Source organism: Rhamphochromis longiceps, linkage group LG6 (genome assembly GCF_057381845.1).
Source record: "Rhamphochromis longiceps isolate RC_006_pf linkage group LG6, R_longiceps_female_GT1.1, whole genome shotgun sequence".
NCBI classification, from domain to species: Eukaryota; Metazoa; Chordata; class Actinopteri; order Cichliformes; family Cichlidae; genus Rhamphochromis; species Rhamphochromis longiceps.
In genome coordinates, this window is record NC_140562.1 from 32,061,262 (window position 1) to 32,080,979 (window position 19,718).

General features: G+C 38.0%; 1 protein-coding gene across 1 annotated transcript in view; it reads left to right on the plus strand.

Annotated features, from left to right (window-relative positions):
- Positions 1 to 4,806: 4,806 nt before the first annotated feature.
- LOC146668351 (sphingosine kinase 1-like) overlaps positions 4,807 to 19,718 on the plus strand; it is a 38,315-nt gene continuing 23,403 nt past the window's right edge. The window contains exon 1 of the mRNA XM_085410248.1: positions 4,807 to 5,341. Within this exon, the coding sequence (XP_085266374.1) occupies positions 4,927 to 5,341 (415 nt within the window). The 5' untranslated portion in view covers positions 4,807 to 4,926. The remainder of the gene's footprint in view (positions 5,342 to 19,718) is intronic.

Genomic DNA, 19,718 nt, shown 5'->3' on the forward strand with positions numbered 1-19,718 from the left:
AGAACTTTTCCAATTCATTAACACCGTGGGTCATTAAAAAGAATAAGTATAGTTAGTTGAGCTGTGACAGGCTGGCGACCAAAAGCGAACACATACAAAAGTGTGGACTCATAAAAGCACAAAGTATCTCTAACTACAGTAGAAAGAGAAGAGGAAGCCCATAGTACAAAACAGACAAACAAGTGCATCTCCAGTTAAAGAAACAGGTGACCTAACAAGTTCTCAGCCAAAAGCTTCAATACATAAAATACCCATCAAAGTGTCATGATTCTGGGATTTGAATCTGAGGTTTTATTCGTTTTAGAAATGTATGAATCCAAAAACAGAATTATTGTCTGTTTTTGGATTTCAGGGTGTCTTGTCCTTAATGTTGTTTATTGTGTAAGTGTGATTTCAAGCTTTTTCACTTGTATTCTCTTACTTTTATGTTCTGGGTGTTTTTTCTCTGTTAGCAGTTTGAGTTTATTCGTTCTTTCAGTCCTTCATCTGTTGCATTGAGGAAATCAATGACTGGTTGTGCCACAATTTTCTCCAGCTAAACAAAAACAAAACTGAGGTAATAGTCTTTGGCGCCAAAGAAAAACGATTACAGGTCACCAGAGAACTTCAATCTATACATCTAAAAACCACAAACCAGGCGAGAAATTTGGGTGTAGTGATGGATGCAGACCTAAACTTAGAAAAACACATTAAGACAATAACAAAGTCAGCTTACTATCACCTCAAGAATACATCAAGGATAAAAGATCTGATGTCTCAACAGGACCTGGAAAAACTAGTCCATGCATTCATCTTTAGTAGGCTTGATTACTGTAACAGCATCTTTACAGGTCTACCTAAAAAATCAGTCAGACAACTACAGCTCATTCAGAACTCTGCTGCTCGAGTCCTCACTAAGACCAAAAAAGTGGACCACATCAGTCCAGCTCTGAGGTCTTTACACTGGCTGCCTGTCCGTCAGAGGATAGACTTTAAAGTTCTGATGCTGGCCTATAAAGCTCTGAATGGTTTAGGACCAAAATACATCAATGACCTCCTGACCCAGTATGAACCTTCCAGATCCCTCAGGTCATCTGGATCCGGTCTTTTATCAGTTCCCAGAGTCAGAACCAGACACGGAGAAGCTGCATTCAGCTTTTATGCTCCTTATATCTGGAACAAACTCCCAGAAAGCCTCAGATCAGCTGAAACACTCAGTTTATTTAAATCCAGGTTGAAGACTCACCTGTTCTCAGCTGCATTTGAATAAAGCACCAAATCCACACTTTAAGCTTAAATTTCAAAACTTACATTTAACTACTGATTTTATCTACTGTTCTGATTTTATCTGTTTTGATTTTATATACTGTTTTGTTTGTTTGTTTGTTTGTTTGTTTGTTTGTTAATTAGTTAGTTAGTTTATTTGCTTGTTTTAATCAATTTTAAATCATGCTTTTTATTTGTTCTTGTTTCTAATGTCTCTGTAAAGCACTTTGAATCACCTTGTTGTTGAATTGTGCTATACAAATAAACTTGCCTTGCCTTGCCTTGCCTTGTAGTCATCCATTCTGTAAAGTCTCTGTGAACACCTGTTTCAGTTTTTGTTTCTTATTTCCTGTTTTATTTTGGTAGTCGTGTATCTCCTGTGTTTTGCACTTATTTTTACTTCCTCTGTGCCGTTATCCTCATTAGTTTCACCTTTGTCTTGTTTCCTCAGCATCTCATTCTATTGATTAGCCCTCAGTGTGAGCGAGTGAGTGAGTGAGTGAGTGAGTGTCACAGTCATGTCATTCCCTTGTGGACTTTTACAAGCCGTCTCATCAAACTCACAGTTTGCTCACTTTTTGTTAATTCTACTTGTCTCCAGAGTCTTCTTTTGTGTCCTTGTCCTGTGAATGATGACTCAAAGTCAGCACTGATGAAATGGGTTCTGGATGCTGGACTTGTAACATTGCAAAATGGGCCATATCTGAGATTGGAAAGAATTAAGCTAGTTAAAGAACACAGACACTGGAGAGAGGATCTTTGATAAAAGTTGGAGGTGTTTGGGTCAAAATGTGGAAAAACATAAACGGATACTGGACGAGTGCTGGACTCCATTTGATGAGGGTGATGGAGGAAATGTTTGGTGGTAAAGTGCGAGTTATGCACAGGATAAAATTGATCTTGAACAATAAAGTCTGTCATTCCATTTTGCAAACCTTTGCCAAAACACTGTGGCTGCCACTTTGTTGGAGACAGTTTTCTCAAACAACAGGACAATGACCCAAAGCACAGCTCCAAACTATGCAGGAACTATTTAGAGAAGAAGCAGTGAGCTGTTATTCTGTCATGCAGTGGCCTGTGCGGTCGCCGGATCACACACTGGTGGAGGCAAGCTACAGTAGTAGCCACAGCTGCCCTGGGGCAGACTGGCAAAAGCGAGGCTGCCATATCGTGCCATCGGCCCCTCTGGCCAACACCAGTAGGCGGTAGGGTAAAGTGTCTTGCCCAAGGACAATAAAAAAAAATACTATGATCGTAGCTTTTTCTTCATGTTGGGAATCCACTCTCAGGTTTTCTCTTAACGTTTTTACAAATGTGCATTCCCCAGAAGGTTTCAGTAGATCTATGGACTGCCTGCTTCTCACTGACCATAAAACAGACACAAAGACAGGCAGTTTAAAAGGGTGCAGCAGCAAAAGAGACAAATATTTCCCTTTTGAGTATGTAGAGCGCAGAAAACAAACAAACAAAAACAACAACAAATGAAACGATGTGTGTAAAGCATCACATCACGTGAGACCCACTTTCAACAGGTCTGTGGTCACAACAAAATTTTGCTTGGCCCAAATGGCCCCACAAGCGATTATCAGAAAAGGGCATCCTTAATCCACAATAATTATTCATCGTTTTTCTTAACAAGTGGTCTCAGATGAAATTAGACTCCTCCTCTCTGTTTCTGTTTTCCAGCCCACAAAGAGATATTTGAGCTAAACTCGTTTTTTTTAATCCATCCATTCATTTCCATTTCAGATAAGAAAACAAAGTGGGAATGCTGTTTGAACAGCGCCATGTTAGGTAAACCAAACACAGCATATCAGCACAAACACACACCAAGCACGGTGGTATAAAGGTAAGGATTTGGGCTTGTTTTGCATCCACGGGATCTGGACACCTTGCAGTCATGGAGATCATGAACTTATCTACATACTAAAGTATTCTACGGGTCAATTGTGAGGCCAAAACTGGGTCAGGTAAAGGAAACAATTGCAATCACAACAGCAAAATTACAACAGACTGGCTAAAATACCTCAAGGTGTTTAAATGGCCCAGTGAAAGTAAAGACTTTAATCTGACTGAAATGCTGTGGCAGGACCGTAAGAGAACTGTGCATGAATGAATGTCCGCAAACATCAATGAAATAAGCCAGGTTGTAAGAAAGATGTATTTTTTAAAATGTAGGTATTTTACAAGCTGCCACTTAAAGCAGTGATGTCCTTAACTATTTTATTGGCAAGCTATATGATGTTTATATTTATTTATTGTTTTGGGTTTTTTTTTACATCCTGGAAAGGTGTAAAATAAAGTAATAATACTATATATTAAAATTCAGTAGAAATACTATAAATGTTTTACAGTAACTTGATATAAAATTTGTAGACGATTTTTTACAGTGCACAGCCGCCTCCAAAGGAAACATAAAAAACATGTTAAACATTTCTCTATAGGTGTGTTCAGGACAAGTAAGTTGTGCAGGTAGTTTCTTTTTTAACTCTTAAGTTATTCTTCATGTGCTTGTTTAAAAACCTGCATTACTGAATGCCTCAGTGGTCAGTGGTTTTCTGCTGTGATGACAGTGATGACAGGCGCGCATCTGTTCTATGTTTGTGTTTTGTTCGTAATTGTTACTCAGTTCAGTTTTATTTGTTCAGGGACTTTTTTTTTTTTTTAAATTTACACAGTTACTCCACTCTCATAAACACTAGGGGGCAGCATACTGCGACTTTTGCAGCCGGAGAAAACTACTGCACAGCAAAGTTCAGTGAAAACTGAATATGAAGCCAGCGACAGACAAAGAAAAACACCGACAAATGTGGGGATGAATTAAAAATAAAAGCTGGATTTTGCGTAATACAAATCACATACAGCGAATGATGAGGGTATATCTGTAAATAAATAAATAAATGTGCATGTTTCACGGACCTGAATAAAGCTAAAGGAAAACAGGTTTTGATTTCACCAGGACTGTAAATGCCATTATCTATGAAATCGCATAAATAAAAACTCGGTAAACACAAAACAAAAAATATAAGGTTTTTGATTTAAGTCGATTAAGCAATGTTAAGTTGACTGATTCTCCTATAGCAGAAACTTGTTTTTAGCTGGCAATAAAGGAAAAAGAAATAACATTTTATTGGAATATCTTACTTTTTAGAGATATTTAATTGTTTTTTTCTTAATTAAACTTTCAGTCATCAATTAGTTATTTTATCTTTATCCTGTTAGTAGTTTGAAAATACTTTTAAAATTTGGATTTCATTTAGTCATATGATCCATGAAATACCAGAAATGGCTCCACAACAAAACAACAAACTTACATTTTTGTAGTGTTAAATAATTTTATTTATATTAATATTGTGACTGCGTGAAATATCTACGTTTTTATTTTCTGACTATAAGCCATTGACTAAACCCTGGCAATTCCTAAATAACTATAACTTGAAACCTTAGGCAGCGTCCCACAAGGAGCTGCAACGCTTTCAGTGTTGGGGCTCTTATTTTGAAATGTCACCGGATATGTAGCGTTTGATTCCGTCAGCCTTCACAGCGGTCCGGAGCAGCCTGTCAGTCCTCCGGTCTACTTTGCTCGCATCATTCACGTTAGCTATGTGACTGTGTGGCTGCTTCTTCTGCTTCCCGGATCCCCTCTGCGTCCCGGTCTCTCCGGTCCGGCGTCTGTTCAGGATGGATCAATGCAGAGCTAAACTGGAGTCCACCAGTCTGGTGAAGCTGTACGGGGAATTTACGGGGACCAGTAACCGAAAAGGCAGGTGTGCCGTCATCCTGACCGAGAAGGACCTCGTCGTCCAGAGGCTCACGTCGGCACCTGTCGGACGGAACAAGGTGGTGCTCAGTCTGAAGGACTGTGTCGGCTGCCGGGCTTACCGGGGAAATGACAGTGCGAATAAGGCAGCGTACTTAGTCGCCTACTTTTACCCGCTCAAACGGCGGTGGATGAGTTCCAAGGTATCGCGGCAGAGAGTGGAGCAGGGCTTTCGGCTCGCCTCGCTCCAGGACCCGCAAGCTAACCTGGAGGAGGCAGAGAAGTGGGCTCGCGCTGTCCGAGAGCGCTCTGCCCGGCAACAGTTCCCTAGAAACGGTGAGTGTTGGATAGCAACGACAGCGGAAAGTTTGCAGGTAGTGATAGAAGCAGGATCCCACGCTGCAATTACATTCATCTCTGAATGAGTATACCACTGTGATACTGAGGCAAATATGAGTTTCAGTCGTCACCAAATGACTGTTAACCCACACCTTTGCTCACTGGTGAAAGAGAAAGGTTAGTGAAACGAGAAAGGTGCCGCCTTTTTTATGTATATTTTATCAAAAAGTAGGCAGTTTGCGTATAAGCAAAATGCTAACATGTTAAAAGCTAGGCTTAATCTAAAATCAGTATGCTCAGTTGTCCTCGCCTCGTTTTGCTGATATAATTTAAAAAAAAAGACTAAAACAAGACACTTTTTAATATTTTATTCTCTTTTACTTCGTTTCTTCGTTTTGTAAGTGCAAAACATCGTGTAAGTCACCTTCTATTTCTTCTATTTCAGTTAATTACCCCCCCCCCCACACACACACACACTATTTAACCTACTTCAAAATCTATGTAGGTGTTGACCTACATCTTCTTTTAATCCAGCATATAAAGGCTTTTAGTGGCACACAGTGCACTGTGTTTAAAGGTAAGCTCAAACATATTTGTGGTCTGTAAAATGTTAAACAGAAGTTTGAAGTTTGCTGTCATATAAAAAAGAAAAGCGGTGCATCCTCACAAGCTGGAAGCTTTGACCTTAAAATGTTGAACATTTTTGAAAATTAATTGATTTAAAATTAATTTTACTCAGAGTAGCTTATTATCTTGTTACAGTCATACTGTGTTATTTATGGTCATGGATTGTAGTGGGAGGAGCTTTAACTGCTTTTACCCTATGATTAAAAAAGGTGATGAATCACTAAGTCTGTTCTTTGTTGTTGTTGTTTTTTTTTTAACACAATTACACAAATACCAGAAGCATGATTAAATATAAGGTGGCTTTTATTTCTGTTCAGTTTCTGTTAGATTGTTAAAGCCTTAAGTGGTTATTAAAAGCAATGCAATGTACCATTGATGAGTCATCACCTTAAAACTTCACCTTTGTCTTCCTTTTTTTAAAATGCATTTCTCACTTTTCAGGTTCTATGAAATTGTAAAGTACAATTGCACTTAATGTTTACTATACAGGGCCCACTGGTTTTTCTTTCTTGGCTTATTCTTGTATCACTAAATTTTTCCCCGAAGCACCACTGTTACTTAGCTGTTAGTATCCTTATTCATTTCCTATACCAAACAGGTTTCTTGGCACTTTGTCAGATCTCTCCCGAATACCTTTAAACTGCTCCTTGGATTAATAAAACAAAAGAGCCAGTCTAAACAGAGTCGTGTTTCAGGATCTTTTAAGAAACCTGAAAAAAACCACAAGGGATTATTGCTGCTATTGAGTTAAGGTCCAGTGAAGAGGTATGTCTTGTACAGAGTCCTTACTATCAGTTCTGCTTCATCATATTTAACCTCCTGCTTACATGGATAAAACAATTGTCCTGGTGTGTTATGGAGAGTCACTTTTCAGTTCAGTATTTTCAGCCTCCTGCAAACAAACCCACTTGACATAAAAACACACCTGAGAAACATGAGACAATATTGATTGCTTCTTTTGTTAACGTAATGCTGAGACGTATGATCATTCCAGTGGGAGCTATTCTATAACCCACGATTATACTAAAGATAAGTAAAGAAATTATTTGTCCTTAAAAAACAAAAATCCAAAACACTTTTTCCATTTTCTGTCATACATATTATTTCCTTCACACAGAGCACTGTGACCCAGTTAGCATTTTCCACAAAATTTATTTTTAACAAGACAAAATATACTGCAATTCTGCTCTGCCTGTCATTGCCAGAAGAGAAGAGAGTAGACTTTTAGTAGCTCTGGAAAGTTTCATTTGCTTTGAAATGTCTTGTAATATAAGTGCACGGGTTGTAATCCGATACAGTGACTGAATGAGTGTCCCAGGTTGGGACAGCAACCCAAATAAAAGAGGCTCAATGACTTCACCTGATCTAGCTCTGCCTCTCTTATTACTGGTTTATTCAGACCAATGCTTTGTTTTTGGCCTAGTTTTTGCTTCTCACGCTGTATACTACTGACTAATTTAACACATCAAGTGTCATTGTTGCAATGATGGTTGCTCAGTTTCAAGCAAAAGTAAAGAAAAGGAGATAAATCATTTTGAAGTTCCACTGAATGCTATTTCTTTTTGGTTGTAGTACTTGTAGTTTTTTTTTTTTTCATGTTTGCATGAGGTGTTTTGTGAAACAATAGGTTTGATTTATAATATAATAATGATAATAATAATGATGATGATGATAATAATAACTTAGATCTGTATTGTGCCTTTCAAGAAACCTAAGGATGTTTTACATAATAATACAAACGAGATGGGAAAAGCTTTGTTAGATAAAGAGTTTTTTGATAAAGATTAAATTTATCTCACATGTTTGTAAGAGGCGTTGATGTGTAAACCAGATAAAGAGTTGCTGAGTTTTTTCTAATCTCTTACACTTACCTTGACTACCAAATACATAGGTTTTACATAGTCAAAAACTTTCCTATTTTTGGAATTCTTCTTCTTTTATTGTTGTTGTTGTTATTGTTATTATTATTGTTCAGTAATTGTTCAGTAGCACCATCACCTCACAGCTGGGGCCTCTCTGTGTGGAGTTAGCATGGTCTCCACTTCTCCACAGTCCAAAGACATGCATGTTAGGTTAATTATTAGGATAATTGCGTGTTTGGTTTACTGTAAATTGGCCATAGGTGTGAGCGTGAATAAATCTGTGTTAGCCCTGTGACAGACTGGCAACCTGTCTCACAGGTGGGGTAGACTCCAGCTCCATTGAAGATGGATGAAGTTAAGATAACAAACACTGAATATTGTTCTTGATTCTTATACATTTTCCAGTTGATCTTGATTGCCTCTTTCCTTGGCTGTTTTTGCGTGCAGTTGGGATTCTCGGTCTGCGTCCATGGCCAGCTTTTCTGCTGCATTATGTATGCTTACTAGGGATATACTCCCTGCTGAGGTTAGATCTGGATGCTATGCTTTGGTTGCTACTGTTGGTTGCAAACTAGTTAGCTGGAGCTGTTACAGACTTACAGTATGTATATTCCTTTCTTACTTTCTGTGTGAGTTGGAAACTGTTCATTACACTGACAAGCAGTAAAAAATAGTATGCACGAAGTATTGTTTTTACATTCACACTACTTCAAATGTGGAAAAATAGACAGGTTGATTGTGGCAAACTGTGTTTATGCTATATATGATTTGCTGGGGTAATTTTTTAGTCAGTTGGTTTATTGGTACCTTATATTATAATAAATTGTTGATATTTTAATTTTAGTTGCTAGTTACTGATTTGGGGGTCTAGAAACATTGGAGTGAGGAAGTGTTCCTCTTATATTTGATAGTTGTAGTAATAATAAAAGATTAATGACTCCTCGATGAAATCACCTGAATGCTGATTTTCAATTATTGTCACCTGTCTGGGTTTTGTAGGATAAAGAATCAAATAGAGGTACTGAGAATAAAATATCAGCTGAAAATGAGTCTATTTCAGCGCTACCTGCTGATGTGTTAGATTTCTGAACATTTTCACAGTCAGTTGTGGTAATTTCAAACCTCATTGTAGCTGCAGGGTCTTTGGTATCTTTGGAACAGGCTAATATGATTGCAGCCTGAAAGGGTGTCTCCAGTTAGTTACTCATTGTGCCCGAGGCCTCATGAACCATACTAAATCATGTTCAGGAGCTCTGCATCCAAACCATTACTCTAAATGAGGTCAATGCAATCCTTTCTGACCTCTCCATCAGTATTGATGCTTGTGTCATTGGCTTAATGTCAGGTGTGCTCAAAGAGTTATTCAGAAAACATCTATTTTCTATACACTCATTTTCCTTGTGTTTGTTTCCTTGTGAGATAGCTTATATAGGCATATTTCATGTCTGCTCAACTTGTCCAGTATTGCTTCTCTGCTCTAATGGTTGACACTGAGTCAGCTGCACTTTAGATCACACATACTAGTTTGCATGATAATGATCATTTATCCAAACATCTGTTAGAGGCATGACTGAAACCACCACTTGGTGCTTTTTTTGTGGCTTAGAGAATTGGTTAGGTCACAGGCTGATCATGATACCGCTGTAATTATGCAATGAAATAGTCTGTCGTACTTATTCTCACTGTTGTATTCCAATTAAAGTATTTTCATTGAGAGACATTGAACACAGCGTTGCTTGCTCAGAAAAAGGAAGTGAACAATACATTGCAGGTCATTACCAGCTGTCGGTTAGCTCTGTGGTGTGATGATGTGAAACCTTTGAAAAAATGACACGAGGTGACAGATGAGTCAACAACTCGCCACGATGGCGCCAAAAAAGACTGATACATTCCTTCTTTGGAAATTACAACTGACACCTCAGCTGCATTACCTGTGTTTTTTTTCTTAATGGTATTGTCCTGAGGTTACAAACATAAAATTTGAATGAAAAGACTGAATTCACTTGTTGACAGCATTATGATCATAAGGAAGGCGATGGTATCAGACAGAGAGGTTACAAGTATTGATTAAACCCGACAGAATATATTGTCATCTCGCTCGAGCATGTGGTTGCTGATGTCAAATGATAATGAACTGCAGCACTGCAGTGCAGTGTATATAGTGGAAGTGTAATCAGCAGTTATTGTAATTCCATTTAATCTGTGAACGAAAATGTTACTGGTGGCTACACAAATTTCCAAAAATGGCATAAAAACCTGAAGATTGTGTGACACAACAACACACATCTATGAGAGCTTTAAAATTAGACAAAAATGATGAAACACAAAGAAATGACAATGAAAACAGGCTATTTCTCAGAAAAAATGGGCCCGTGAAAGAGAACAGTGTGCTATTCAAAAATGCTGCTTAAGGATACAAAAACCTTAGCTCAGCAAACTGACCCAATCAAATTACAGAGATCTCAACCAGGTGGTGTAGCTGTAGCCCTGTGGTTGCTCCAGTCTACATGCCCATGTATCTTGCGTTATATAAAAACAAGTTCATTTACCATTGCCATTTATATTAGCAGAGCAAATCATAATAATGGTAAACAGGGAAATTAAAGGGACAATAGCTAAACTCAAAGAAACTCTATTCCCCTCCGTATTGTCACAGCAGATGGTTCTGTCCATTTGTTTGGCATCTTTAGTGAGATTTTGCAGACATAAGTCACTTTGTTCACACAGGTTGAGAGACCTGTACGCAATCATTTAGTAACTATCAGTCATGAGGGGAAAAATGATCATTCCCCAACTGGCTGTGTGTAATTGGTGGAGGTTAATGGCAGTCTTTGGCAAAAGGATCGCTAAAGTCATGCATGACTGCGACTTGAACCACCAGCTACCACCAGTTGCTAGGAAAAAATATATATTCCAATTGGTTGGGAAAAACTTCCTTGTGTGTTTGGTCCCAAGTATATTGCTGTGGACATAGTTTGAATGGCTGTAACAGTATAATATAGTGTAGTGTGATAAAGGGTTTTGGAACAAATCGACCATATTAGCAAAACCAAACAAGCAAACTGTTTATTCACAGGGATGACTGAATGGGGCACATTGTAAACCTGAATAGTGTGTCCTTGAGGAACAAACAAAAAAATGAAAACGTGATGATACTAGATGGATGATAATATGGGAGCAGCTTGTTTTTCGTGATGTTGGTGGCTCAGTGTCAACTGTAGAATGATGTGCTGTTTGTGTAGAAAGAGACACTTTTTGCTTAGCATCATGCAGTCACTAAGATTGTCACTAGGATTTTGCACTAATTTGTAGAACAACAACATCAGCCATTGAATTTTTCTAACATTTAGTTTAGAGTTGCAGTCCTACCACTACTACATTTATTTTAATTAATTAATATAATATATATATTTTTTTAGTATGGGTTTTGTAGTCAGTCAACATCAGTGCAGAGTTGAACTCCAGGGCAGAGCGGTGTCATTGTTTGGCCTCTTGAGACAATGTCATTGTCACTTGTAGTTCCTCATTGTCTGGATGATTTTGCTTGTGTGTGTTTTTACCATCAGACGTTTTTGAATTTCAGCATCTGCTACAGCCATGACCCCAATTTCTAGTTTTCCTTTACAGCCTTCGTTATTTGGACGATAATTTAGGTATTGTGTGTGTATAGAACAAACAACACTGCTGTGACTGTTATTATTTATCTCTGTAACTGAAATCATGAGTAAGGGTTTTGTTCAGGTAGTACTGTAGTGATACACTGAAGGTAATGTTTTGAGTCACTACAGGGATAATGATTTGTGCTAATGCAGTGTAACTGAATATGAGTGTGAAACAATGCAAATGGCTCTGAAGGATCTTATCTGACGTTCTCGAGGGGACTGGCATGGCTTCTTTTAGCTGCAAAATCCAGGCCTCTCTCAGCCAGTCGATGCCGTTACTAACACGTTACCTCAGGCTGAGAAAGTTGAAGCTGGGACACTGGTTTTTGTCCTGCTGCAATAGTTTATAAGTGCAAAGTAGAGTTCTATGTTATATGAACAAGTGATCAATCTTTAGAAGCGACCATTTGTTCTTATTAGCAAACTCAATGTTTTTATTCTTGGACTGTACCAGAGATTCACATCTGTAAATAATGCTTATTTGTCTTAAACTGGGTCTTGGTGCTGCACTCCCGTTCAATCACTGTATGAAATAAGCAGTATTAACTCCTCTCCATTTAAGCCAGCTTTCTTCTAATTGGCTGCCCATTACAAACAGAAGGTTTGAACAGCAGGTGGGTGGAGCTGTGTATTTGAGATGACTGCATTAAGGAAAAGAGAAGAGTAGAAACCATCTGTCAGAAACCAAACGTTTAGAGGTATTTGACTACCAGGGAGTGCTCACAGGATACTTTTCATAGTTAAAATCACGTACAGCATTGTGCTACTGTAAAATCTTGAGTCACCTCTCATTTCTTTATGATTTGGTAGGAAAATGGGACATGGGTAGTAGTTTATTAAAATGTGCAAACATACATGGAATGACTGTATAAAAGGCAGAAACAGAGTTTGAACAATGCTAAGAAGCTTGAAAGTCTATATTTAGTATGATCACCTTTATTCTTCAGCATAGTCTGAACTCTCTCACTCAAGCTTTCTTGTAAATTCTTAGTCAGTTTATCGTCATTTTTGGCAAGATCTGCAACACCACTTGCTGAAATGGAGGCTCAAACTCTGACAGAGGCTGGATCCATCGTTGTTGTTGTTGTTTTTTTTGGTTTTTTTTTTACAATTGGCTGTAGACATTCACTGCTGTACTTCTCCTGCATACCAAAATTTTCAAATTTGGGTTCATTACATCATAAGACCTGTATTTTAAAAATACATATTTTAAAACGCAGATCTTTTTTATAATGTAGTAAATACGTACACAGTAAACACAAAGTACAAAAAGTGTGGGTGCATATGCAAACACAATAAGTACATTTGATAATTAGACACAAAAAAGAGCAGGTGCCATTATTTTACAAATACATGTATTTGTATTTCAAGAAATTTATGTTTTCATCTGATTTTTGCCTTTGTCAACTTTGGTTTGTCTATTGCAAGTCGTTTGAGAAAGTGCACTCATTTCTTTGACTTTTTTTTTTTTTTTTTTTGGGATGGTCATATTTGAACTAAAAGTTATGTACTGTAACCAGTCTTTCCCCTAAATTAACCACTACCTTCTCCACCCTGTTTGTGGAGGGGAAGCATACCTAGACACACAGGCTAGGCAGGCTTTTTGGTGACACTAATTTAATGCATCATTTTCAAGCATGTCACCCCTAAATATGATGTTCTCAGCATAACCCTAACACCAAGTCTTAACCCTTAAAAAGGCATATTTGCATTACTTTATAGGAATGTAGTTACACGCGTTCTATGTTTGTCTTTGGTTTCCTGTGACAAATGAGTTCAGTCATTCATTCATTTTTAGATGAGCGGTTCTCGAGAAAGCTGCAGACTGCAGTCTGCCCATCCTGCACGTCTACGTTTTGAACAGATGCAGTCACACATCGAACACACACACACACACATCGAACACACACACACACACACACACACACACACACACACACACACACACACACACACACACACATTCAGCAAGTTTATCGTTATAGCTGTCCTATATTTAGAACAGTAACTCTGTGTTTTCTTGTATGTTTAATGGGCATCTGTAAATTGTAGCTACAAAAAATAAGATAAGTTACGCTCACTAAATAAGCTCTGCATTATTATTGTCGTAGCCACAGTCTCCACTGTAATTCATCCCAAAGATTATCTGTTCTTTTTGGCCAGCCAAATTCTTCCACATCAATCTCACTCATCCGTGTCTTTATGGACCTGGTGTGCAGTCATGTTGGAATAATGACAAATTGTTCAAATAAAGAGGGGAGCGTGAAATTGTCCAAATTGTTTTGATATGCTTAAGCATTCAGGTGCTTGACTTTATAAACCCGTGGCCATGGAAGCGATTTGAGCACCTGATTTAGATTGATGAGTGAATAGTTTGGGCAGTATAGTGCAGTTTTACTGTTCTTCAATCGTGGCATTTGTTTAGTCAGATTGAAGAAGTTCAGAACAACAACCCGGGTGTGGTTTTTCTCACATTTAGAAGCATGTTTAATTTAGGTTCACACTCTTCTGATGAATCGGTCGTGAACTGTCAGTAGTAATTAGGGCTGAACGATTATGGAAAATAATCTAATTGCGATTTTTTTTGCCCCAATATTGCGATTGCGATGCGATATGCGATTATTTTTTTAAGGTATTTGTCTTCTGTATTATTAAACAAAGACAAGCAATACATCATATAGTATGGCCAATACTATATTACATTAATTTTAAACTGTTCTTTCCTGGAAGACAGACCTCTGTTATGATGACATGAGGTGATGCATGAATTGATGACTGACATTTTTATTTAACTTCTTCAATCACAACAGTATATTTGAACATACACAATAGTTTATTTTTAGCTTACAAACATCTGAGCATAAAGTGCTGACAAGGAACCCCGGTGTAAACATTAAAATGAAAGTCAGTGCAATGTGCAGATTGCAGAAATATACATAAAAAAAAATCAGTGGCTTTACCACACTCAGTTTTTCGACATCTGTGAACTACTAGACAGTCATTCAATTAAAAAATAATATTAAATAAATAAAACTAATAAATAAAAAATACACACATCTTACTGATCTCTGCAGTCAGTAACATTACACATAAAGTGCAAACATAATAGCAATTGTATAAACACACACACAAACACGCCTTTAAAATTTAAAGGCGTGAAATTGGACGGTCTAGCCTTCTGATTAGCGTCACCGCTGTCTCGGTGGAGTTTAATAAACTCGGCCGTCTGCTTCTTGCTATCTAAAATATAACCAGACACTGGTGTAAATTCTCGACTGTCTCATACTTCTGTTTAATAAGTTTTCTGTTTGACGTTTAGTCAGCTGTGTGAAAACCAAGGAGGAACCCACCCAGGGGATTAATAAAGTTTTATTTTATCTAATCTAATAACTTTAATCTCAGCCAAACCGATTTACTCACGAACAAACAAAACACTGAAAAAAGCCCAACAATAACATTTTTAGGTTGTCTAAGTGACTTATATATTACGTTTAACCCGAGCAGCGAAACTCCGCGGTGATCTGAAAATGATGTGCCGGGAGTTGTGCCGTTCTCGGCCGCATCAGTAACCCTCGAGCTCCCGGCTAGCTGTCGAGCTGGTGGGTAGCAGACGCCTCTGAAAACGTCGAAGCACTTTTGCAAATATGGGATATCTTGATAAACCGAGCAGATATTTGATGTTTACACAACTACTTTCTCGCCTGAAAATATGTTAAAAGTTTATTTTGTGACCCAGAAAGATTAGTATGAGTAATTTTAAAACTTAGTAGCGGCCGCCATTGCTGGAAACTGGAGTTTGGCTGGGCCGCGCTATGAATTCTGGGATATGGTAGTAATTTGGACAGCCTTCGGCGCGTCGCTGTGACGTAATCGGTCTACAAATGCGGCCTCAGGAGGATGCAGCCCATGAATTTGGACATGTCCAGAGTATAATCGCAGCCTTTGCGGTTAGAAAATTGCACTTGATCATGTCGCGATATTATCGCAAATACGATATATCGTTCAGCCCTAGTAGTAATAACGCTTCTCAATTCTTGGAAGTGAACCTACATATTTTATTCATAGCAGGTTGTCTGTGTTGTACAGGATCAAAAGAGAAGTCTACAATAAGCAGAGCTTCATGAGTTCTCACTGCAGCGTTGGAGGCATTGGTGTGTGCAGTCAGACAGCAGTGGCAGCAGCAGTTTTCTCCCAGTGGACCTTACCCAACATACGCAGCAATAGAACTTGATGTGCTGTCTGTAGCTCGAGTTCAGTGTCTCGTTCTCTCACCGGAGCTCACTGTAGGTACTGAGGCTCGCTGCAGCTTTGTGTCCGTAATGCCCCTCTCTGTCTAACTATGAAAAAATGCAAACAGTACAATACATTTCAAAGAAACCCTGTGAGACTTGGATATAGATGCAGGAGCTGAATACAAAACAAGAAGATGACTCTCTGTACATTATAGCAGTGAGTGCAGAAAGTTTTCTGTGCTTCGCCAGATTTCTATTCTCAGAAAAGGCTTCTCAAGTCATTCTTTGATACGCCGACAGCAGCAACCACAGTCCATTCAGGCTACAGCAGAGCAGCTGCTACACCTAAGAGTAAGTCAGTCTTTCCTAGTTTAAAAAAAAAATGTGGTTATGGGTTTTTTTTAAGGTGGAAAACATTTACATTTCTTCCAAACAGCAGCAGTGTACACTTTTTCTTGTATATTGCTGCATTTTAGTTTTGTTTTTTGTGCTCTTGTCTTGTGACTTTACGTAAAAAAAAATAAAAATAAATAAATAAATTTGAACTAAAGGCCAGTTTGGATAACGTTAAGTATCTTACTTGTTGGTTGTTTTCTAACCTCCCTTCCCCAATCTCACTCTAGGGCCTAAAATACACAGACAGACAGCTATTAAATCCTCTTTCTCCTTTCACAACCTTTCCATTTATCTCTTAGCTCAGGATACAGTAAGGGCAACTGCGTAATATACATGCAGGGTGATTTCAATTCAAACCTCAGTGTCGTAAACTCTCTGCCTTACTTAATATAGATTTACAGAAGGCTAACCACTGCCACCTCCTCCTGCTCCTCAGCCTTCCACACCCTTTGTGGTTCTGGCTCAGCAGAAATTTGCTTGTGAGCTTGAGGAGCTTCCACTCTTTGATTTACAAACCGCTTGAAGAGTTATCACCTCAGTGCAGCTAAGTGCTCCTGCAGTTAGCTCCAGTCAGACGAGATGTGGTTTCTTTAAAGGCAGAGCCTATGATTCAGTTTCAAAAGGAAAGTCTTAACCTAAAATATCACTTTAAAATATTCTGTCAGGGCCTTTAATGGACACTTTGTTTTCTGAAGCATGGTAAGTTTCATTTATTTAAATTGGTAAACACAGATGGTAAAGCTGAGTATACACTGTGCTGATGAAAGATGACTAGCGTGAAAGATACTGTTTGTCGTGGCTTCGAAACTCACACAGTCTCCTGTATGAGGTCGATCTTTCTACAAAAAGAATTTTAAACAATGGCAGAAATTTGGGATGATCAACTCACAATGTGACTGCCACTATGACCTACAGCTGCTAACCAGCCAATAGGAAAGCAGCAGCAAGCATGCAATAGTGTGATCAACGTCACAAAGACACAAACAATAACAAACTCAAATGGAATGTATTGTAGTAAAATATGCAAAACCAAGTGTTTGGAATTCCAACAAAGAAGAAAATCTAGTTTAGGTTTGGTATCGGAAGCTCGTCTGCACGATATGTCATTTAACACTTATCCAAAGTTAACTTTCTAAAGAAGACAAATAGTTGAGGAACTGTTCCCACGATGGAGCCCACAGTTCAGCTGGGATTATAAACCATACCATATACATGCAACAAACTCAATGTCCTAACAGTTTATTAGCTTATTATGCTCCACAGTTTGTCTTGTAATGAATTTATAGGATCCTAATAAGTATACTTAAAGGATTTTGCACGTTGATTTGACTGCAAAAACATAATTAATGGCAACATGGAAAATATGGTGATTTTTGCACCCTTTTCATTAAGGCTCTCATTTTGTTCAGTATTGAGATCACGTTTATTTATCATGACTATTTATTGATTTTAATGACATCTCATGTAAACAGAACACTGCTCTCACGTCTTCACATCTAAATTTTGTATTTAAAAAAATGGTCATCTTTATTCACATAGCTTCTTAGGTAGGTAGATGGATAGATATTTTGGCGAAGGTATGTGTTTGTTGGAAAACACATCTCTTGGGCAAATGGGTGCGATTGGTTGGCGGATTCAGTGCATCTTTGCGATCTGGATGGATACACGGATGCACTGCTCTGGTTTGCCAGTCAGTTGAGTCTGTTCACCTGCAGGTAGCGTTTTCAGTGGGAGAAACATTTTGTCACTCGTCCTTGTGATGACTTCAGTGACCAGAATAAACTTTCTGGGATTTCCTTACCTGGATGATTGAGCATGTATTTTCAAAACCTACACAGGCTTATTTTGATGGATGTCTGAGGTGATGGTAGTTGATTAATGGCAGCAACCACTTCATTGTTTTTCTTGGGCTTCATGCATTAATTACAGTGCAGTTTGTGGTATGTTTTCAGGTGGTTCTATCTAATCTGAAGTATTTCCAAACAAGCTTGTCAAGCCCTGTTGTTCTGTTTGTATATCTGTCTTTTAATTTGTTCTTACTTATCTAGACTAGTCCAGGAACAGCTGTGATTGTCACATTCTGATTTAGAAAACGCTTGAGTTTCTATTGCTTTGCGTTTCATGTAGAAGTAGGTGCATTTTAAATTTCGCTCCATCATGCTCATTTAATTGTGGGAAGCCAAAATCATGAATGAGATTAAAATTCAATTAGTTGTAGAACCCTAGAAACATTTCTCTCAGATGTAATCACTAAAGTGGCTTCCACTATTTATTTAATTTTTGTTTCACCTCATGTTTTTGGTAGGCTACGTTAAAATAAAAAACCCATTAGAGCGACATAAGAGAATTACTGATTTTGAAATAGTTTAACTCATTGAATCTGTCACATTGCGCAGAGCTGGAAGAGCACGTATTGTGTCAAATACAGTACGAAATAGATGTTAATCCAATAATCTCTTAAATGTGGAAACTGGATTCCTTCCTAATGGGTGTTGTCAAGGCTTAGAGTGCAAATCTGCACTGAGCAACAGGCAGAAGTGTGAGCACAGCCTGTGGTGTATCTGTCTTTCCTTCTACATGTTCTTTAGGTGAATTTTATGCAATAATATTAGCTACCAAAAAAGGTCATGTAATGTTGTCTGGGATTTCATAGACTCTTCTGTGGGTTAATTTAACACAAATATATGTAAATATATGTAGTTACCTATCTCTTAGTTTTGAATTATAATGTGTTTTTTTTTTTACTTCTTGGCTAGTTGTAATCATTGTCTGAATCATGGTCATCTTTTCCTATATGTGAAATGGACATTAAGACTTAGAGCAAAATATAACCCGATGTCTCATCTCTCTCTTTAAATCCCCAGTTTTCACTGAGTTTTGACAGTTTGACTGGTCCCATCTGCAGATTTATGCTGGCCGAGATGCGGGCTCAGCAAAGCGTAATGAAAAGCTCGGAATTTTTCATCAAAATTGCAACATTATAATTTCCTAATCACAGACGGTTGATGCTTTGTCATACTTCACTGCTGAAGGGGAACTGAGATACCGGAACTACTGACTGATGAGTGCAAGTCATCACTGTTAGTCAGACTGAGTCGTAGAGCAGTGATCACACTTCAAACAGAAACAGTGACCATGTAAGGTCATAGAAATAATGAAGATGCAGCTTGATGAATATCCCTGTGTCCCTTCCTAAATACAAACACTGAATTTATATAACTTCAATTAAAAAGAGTATTAAAAAGACTGGAGAAGTTTTCACAAAAAAATTGGAATAAGTGCATTTGAAGTTTACCATGAGACATTCATGTCTGTGTCTGGTTTATACAAGCAGATACAGCAGGAAAAAGAAAAAGGAAGCTGTCTGTTCTCACACTATATATGCACCCAGAAAGCTACTATAAGAAACCTTCCCAGAAAATGTGTTTTGTTTTTTTTTTAATGTTTTTTCTTTTCTTTTTTTACTGCTCCTGGGTTTTCCCTTTCATTTAGGTTGTTATTTCCTGTGGCGAATAGCTCAGTAGTGATTATTCCATTAAGATCTGGAACGGTTCCAATGCTGTTGGTTTGAAGAGAGGAGATGAGACGTCCGTAA